This window comes from Citrus clementina, unplaced genomic scaffold, assembly GCF_000493195.1.
Source record: "Citrus clementina cultivar Clemenules unplaced genomic scaffold, Citrus_clementina_v1.0 scaffold_2, whole genome shotgun sequence".
Lineage (NCBI taxonomy): Eukaryota > Viridiplantae > Streptophyta > Magnoliopsida > Sapindales > Rutaceae > Citrus > Citrus x clementina.
In genome coordinates this window covers 8244022-8250034 of record NW_006262688.1, presented here as the reverse complement: position 1 = coordinate 8250034, position 6013 = coordinate 8244022, and the positions used below count along the sequence as shown (strand labels likewise).

The window sequence follows — 6013 nt, the reverse complement described above, 5'->3', positions numbered from 1 at the left end:
TTTAGATCGTTCCGATTCTGATAGGAGGTTGTTAAAGCAAAATAAAAGTGTTTTGAGTTCAGATCCGGGCAGCAGAAAAGAAACGGAGCAAACAAAACAGTATCACACGAACAGCATATTAATGGAGAAGCATTGAGAGCCTCTGGCTCTGCTAACAACAGTCACAGAGATTTTAGGAGAAAAAAGACCCAAAAAAAGAAAAAAAAAATGGTGGGTAGCAATCAAAAGAGACACTTGCTACTCTACTCACTCGTTGCCCTCGTCTTCTTCTACTCTTATTATTACCATTCATCTCTTCCCACTTCCAAAAATCTCACTCGCACCGAAACCGAAACCTTTAACTTAATTCCCCAAAATGCCCCCTCCCACTCCTCCAATTTCACTCTCATAATCAAAGTCCTCACCTTCAATCGCCTCAACTCCCTATCCCGCTGCCTCCACTCTCTTTCCGCTGCCGATTACCTAACCGACAGAGTCCATCTCCATGTCTACGTTGACCATTCTGCCCCTCTCGCCGATCAATCGTCGTCGGAGTCGGACTCACGGGCGATCTTGCGTTTTCTTGATGGATTTGAGTGGAAATTCGGGGATAAATTCGTTCATTATCGGACTGCAAACGCGGGGCTGCAGGCTCAATGGCTCGAGGCTTGGTGGCCAACTTCAGATCACGAGTTTGCCTTTGTCGTTGAAGATGATTTGGAGGTTTCGCCTCTTTTTTACAAATTTCTTAGGGGTTTGATCGTCAATTACTACTATCACGCTCCTTCCAATCTTACTCGCTCTATCTACGGAGCCTCGCTTCAGCGTCCAAGGTTCGTCCCAGGTACCATTTTTCGTTTTTTCTACTCTGTATGATTTTGATTTGTAAATTTTGTAATGTGAATTGTGTTTCACAGTGTTCTTGTGCAACTGATTGCATTGTAATGCGTCTTCCATTTGGATGAAAACTTGAGCCATGCATAAAGGGATTATCTTGTTATCCTTGAAATTTTGAAAAACTAGGAAGGGCCTGTATGCACACACATAATCATGTGAGCAGGGTTTAAGCCCCAAAACTTTTGGTAGCATGAGATTTTACGATCTCAACTAGATGGCATCCACATTGACTATATCTATACTGCATCACTTCACTTCTGTCGCTGCCAGAAAGCATATTATTGTATGTGTTAAAATTTATTCCTCGTGTACTGTCTATGCTTTTCGAATTCTCATACTCTTTAAGAATTATTATTATTATTATTTTGACTTGTTTAGTTGCTGCTTATAGGTAAGCATGGAAACAAAATACACCTAGATAATGGAACACAGCTTTTCTTGTACCAGTTGGTTGGCACTTGGGGTCAGCTTCTTTTTCCACAACCTTGGAAGGAGTTCAGGTTGTGGTATGACGATCACAAAGCCAGGGGCATCAAGCCATTTCTTGATGGGATGGTAATCTTTTATATGTTTCATTCCTTTGCTTGAAACTTTCTATTATTTGATTATGGCTTGTTACTCATAAATCAAAAATCTATTCGCAGGTGACAACAGGATGGTACAAGAAGATGGGAGAAAGAATCTGGACTCCTTGGTTCATTAAATTTATATATTCTCATGGCTATTTCAATTTCTACACCCATTTTCCAAATGAGAGGGCACTTAGTGTCTCTCACCGAGATGCTGGTGTTAACTATGGAAAATCAGCTGGGCCAGATTCCAAACTATTGGATGAAAGTTCGCTTGATTTCAACATTCTGAAAATGCAGCCTTTGAGTAATCTGAAATGGTACGATTTCTGTTTCAGAGAAGTATTTCCTGGAAGAGTTGTGAAAAGCATGGATGATCTTGGTACTGTTCTTCCCTCTGTGCAGAGACAAGAAACAGTTCTGGTTGTGAGCTTATTTGGGGCATCTGATGCAGTAACAAGGAACCTCCTGTGCCAGTTTGAGAGGATAAATAGTCAGAACCACATATTTTTAGGCTCGCATTCTGACTTTCTGTATGATCTTGCCAGAAGGGGAAATCCAGTGATTGATGCGGACCTATTTCTTAACGATATCAGAGCATATGAATCTCTGAGCTTACAAAGTTCTGATGCTAGGTTGACAAAGGAAGTCTTAGTGAAGGTATATGTAATCAAAAAGTGTTTAGAATATAGGTATAGTGCTTGGGTAGTGGATGCAAATTTTCTTCCCTTTAGTAATGATTTGTTTCTTGAACCAATTGATGCAACCTCTGACTTCTATTATGGGGAGAGTTCTAAACTGCTTTTTGTAAAGAGCTCATCTTCTGTTCAGAAAATGTGGACTAAGAATTTTTTGTATGAAGTTGCAAATTTGGTGGATAAAGTTTCTTTACCCAGAGATCACAGAAACTTTGCAAATATAATGGCAAACTTATTGAGACAGAAGGCTGGTGTGATGATTAAGAGGGTTGATGAATCGAAGATTGGGTTGGATATTGGCACTGGAAGTGCTAACCAGTCCTCTTCTGCTGTAGGGAAGAAGATTGTTTATTGGTCTGCTGACCTGGGGCCGGATAGAATTCAAAAGCAGCTTGAAGAATTGAGTCTGTGGGATATAGACAGTGACTCATCTTGCAAGGCAGTCATTTGTCACCAGTCATAGCATCTGGTGGCAGTTATTAAAGTTTAAAGTCCTTATGGTTTGATAAGTTTCATTTATTCATATTCCATATTCTTTTGCTCCGCTCAAAGTACTGGGAACTTGAAGCTTCCAAAATCCAGGCACCAAAGGAGTTGGTGATGTATATCAAAATGATGGTATGGCTGTGAGGTTATTTACATTCTTGTTGGTCAAGAGTTGTGATTAGGCATGTTGATAAAGAGGACAACTTTTCACTGGAGCAAAGGGGTGTTGATGTATAGTTTTTGGGGACATCAGCATTTTGTCCAGTAATTTAGACAACAAAACATTTGAGCTCCCTCTCTTGATGCATCTGTGAGCAAAATGTAATGCAGATATTTCAGAAATTCTTTTGACCTTAAAGATTCCCCAAGAATTTTGATGGTTTCAAAGGTGCTTCAGTTATTGAACCTAATATAGAGTGCTATGAGAACAAAACATAAGCTATCAATTGTCCCTACCTGGTATTTTTCCTAATATCCTATGTGAGCTGATACGATTGTCCTAGTTTAGTGTGCATTTTTTTTTTAACATCAAATCTTTTTCTTCACACCTTTTCCTTATTGACATTAAACATTGAGGAAACTCATCTTTACATTGCATTGTGTATTGGTTTTATAGAGTTCTCAAGAAATGTGATATTGATCATCTACACATCAGCCAATACCCAGGAATGACTGCAGGGTCTCTTGAATGACATTCCCAGAACCGCAAAGACATATTTGTCAGATAAATAAAACCCTCAAAATCAGCTCAACTCTTCTAACAAAATTATTTTCAGGGGATTTTGCATCACGCGGGACCCGGAGTGAAGGTCTTCATTCTGTCATTAACTACAAAATCCTGCACTTCGTCCCTTGTTTGGACCCAACTGCAACCAGGATTCTTCTTTGCCTCTCTTGATTTCATCAATTCCCTAACCTTGCTAGCCTCATCCCATTTCCCTGCTTCTGCATACATGTTTGAAAGAAGTATATAATATCCACAATGTTGGGGCTTTAACATAAACAGATGCTCAGCTGCCCAAGCCCCCAACTCTACGTTACCATAGATTCGACATGCCCCGAGCAAAGCTCCCCAGATATTGGCATCTGGTTCAACAGGCAGGTTTTTGATAACTTTCACTGCATCCTCCATAAGGCCAGCTCGGCCAAGGAGATCAACCATACAAGCATAGTGCATTTCTGTTGGCTTAACACTGTCAGCTTGCATTTCATCGAAGTACTTCTTCCCCTTCTCGACTAGTCCTCCATGACTACAAGCTGTCAGAATAGCAATGTACGAAACAGGATCATACCCCACACCATCTTCCCTCATAGCTTCAAAGAGATTGATTGCAGTGTCCACCTCACCAAGCATTCCATAACCTAAAATCAATGTATTCCAAGAGGCTGAATCTTTGACTGGGAGACAATCAAATATCTTATTAGCTAGATCAATTCGTCCACTTCTAGTATAGAAGTCCAAAATTGAGTTTGCAACAAAGAGATGTGTATGAAGATGTTTTCTTATTGTAACACCATGTATTTCTTTCCCTTGCTTTATTGCAGCAAGATTTGCACAAGCTGATATAGCACCCATAAAAGATACTACATCATGCTTCATACCCAAGAGTCGCATTTCAGAGAACAAACTCAGAGATTCTGAACAATCACTAGTTTGAGAATAGCCTACTATAAGTATATTGTAAGATACTTCATCCCTAAAGGAGATGTTAAAAACGTTTTGAGCTAGGTTTAGGCAGCCACATTTTGCATACATATCTGTCAGAGCATTGGTGAGAAACAGATCAAAGTTTAATCCCTTGCGAATAATCCTTGCATGGATTTCTTTCCCAGGGCGAAGAAAATGACCCCGTGCACAAGCTGGAAGAACATTTGTCAGAGTAACAGAATTGGGAAACTCATTATGAATGGGCATTTCTCTTACTAATTGCAAAGCTTTTAACTCAAACCTGTTTTGAGCAAAGTTAGCAACCATGGCATTCCAGGAAACAATGTTCTTTTCTGCAATATTGTGAAACAAATAGGACGCTTCTGCTGGGCGGCTTGATTTTGCATACATATCAATCAATGAATTGGCAATGAAAACATCAGAGTCAACTCCCATTCTTAAACTGAAACCATGAATTTCCTTCCCTAAATTGAAAAATTCTAACTCAACCAAAACAGGCAAAATGCTAGATATTGCAATAGAGTTGGGTGTCAACCCTGCAGCAATCATCAGCCTAAACATATCCAAGGCCTCCATATTATTCCTAGTATAGGCAAGACCAGAAATTACGGTATTCCAAGAGACCTCGTTCCTCTGTACCATTGCATCAAAAACTTGTCTCGAAGCCGTCACATTCCCACATTTCCCATACACATCAACCAATGCATTGCTGATAGTCACCTGAACATCCAAGCCAACCTTCACAACATAACAATGAATCAGCCTTGCCATGACCTCGCCTGCAAGGCACCCACAAACCGGCAAAACACTGACAATACTAACAGGATTTGGTTTAAATCCAGACCTTGAAATCATTTCATAATACAAATCAAGCGCCTCCACATAATATCCATTAACCGAAAACATTCCTATTATCGTATTCCAGGACACAGTATCTCTCTCAGGCATTTCATCAAACGCTTTTTTCACATCACCCAAACACCCACAGCTACCATAGAGCAGCAAAAGGGTATTGCCAACGAAAACATCTGTATCAAAACCAAGCTTGAACAGACTCCCATGAATCTCCATGCCCTTTTGAAGCTCCATATTATCGGCACACGCCTTGAGGGCAAAAGGGAAGGTATGATCATCAGGCCGAACGCCGGTCCGAACCATTCGATTATACGTTGTGAAGCCATCGTGAATTCGGGCAACGGATAGAGCTCGAATGAGTGTGTTCCACAAAAATGCAGTGCGGCAATGTGAGATAGTTTGTTCAAAGAGAAAGATAGCAGCATTTGGTTCTTCAAACGCCGCGTAGCGAAGGATTAAAGACGCGGAGAGGGAGACACTTGTAGGAAGGAAGCCATTTTGAATTGCGAAGGCGTGGGTTTGTTTGATTTGGTATAGAGACTTGCAGTCGGAGGAAATTGCGAGGAGATTTATGTGGGACTGGTGGTTGGCTTTTGTGAAGAGGAAATGAGCTTCGGGTTTGTACAAACTCAGTCCCAGACTAAGAGCAGTACGTGCGTGGCTCCGTAATAACATGGAAATGGCAATTATAAAAGTGTTTGTTTGAATGCGTCCCAACACAAGTAGAATTATACTGAGATTGTGTGAAGCTTTCTATTCAAAAACGACCCAAAATACGCGTTGGTTCTATGAAGGGATTCAGAAATCAAACACATTTTTAAGAGTAGCTGTGACAAGTTTGAATTTGCTGCCACTTTGTT

The 6013-nt window shown here is 40.5% G+C and overlaps 2 protein-coding genes across 2 annotated transcripts; one reads left to right on the top strand and one right to left on the bottom strand.

Moving 5' to 3' along the window:
* Positions 1 to 3164, top strand: LOC18051117. Its single transcript, XM_006446287.2, has 3 exons — positions 1 to 823; positions 1268 to 1431; positions 1521 to 3164. Exons 1-3 carry the CDS (start codon positions 208 to 210, stop codon positions 2604 to 2606), a joined length of 1866 nt encoding a protein of 621 aa, XP_006446350.1. The 5' UTR covers positions 1 to 207; the 3' UTR covers positions 2607 to 3164.
* Positions 3165 to 3167: 3 nt separating this feature from the next.
* On the bottom strand, positions 3168 to 6013 carry LOC18051116 (pentatricopeptide repeat-containing protein At1g18485). Its single transcript, XM_006446286.2, has one exon. The coding sequence runs from the start codon at positions 5826 to 5828 to the stop codon at positions 3417 to 3419; it is 2412 nt and encodes an 803-aa protein (XP_006446349.1). The 5' UTR covers positions 5829 to 6013; the 3' UTR covers positions 3168 to 3416.

Excerpts from the sequence above, each read along its gene's own strand:
- LOC18051116 (XM_006446286.2), bottom strand. The coding sequence starts at position 5,828 with ATGTTATTACGGAGCCACGCACGTACTGCTCTTAGTCTGGGACTGAGT.
- LOC18051117 (XM_006446287.2), top strand. The coding sequence starts at position 208 with ATGGTGGGTAGCAATCAAAAGAGACACTTGCTACTCTACTCACTCGTT. Across the intron at positions 824-1,267 it reads GCGTCCAAGGTTCGTCCCAG|GTAAGCATGGAAACAAAATA; the intron begins GTACCATTTTTC and ends TGCTGCTTATAG. Across the intron at positions 1,432-1,520 it reads AGCCATTTCTTGATGGGATG|GTGACAACAGGATGGTACAA; the intron begins GTAATCTTTTAT and ends ATCTATTCGCAG.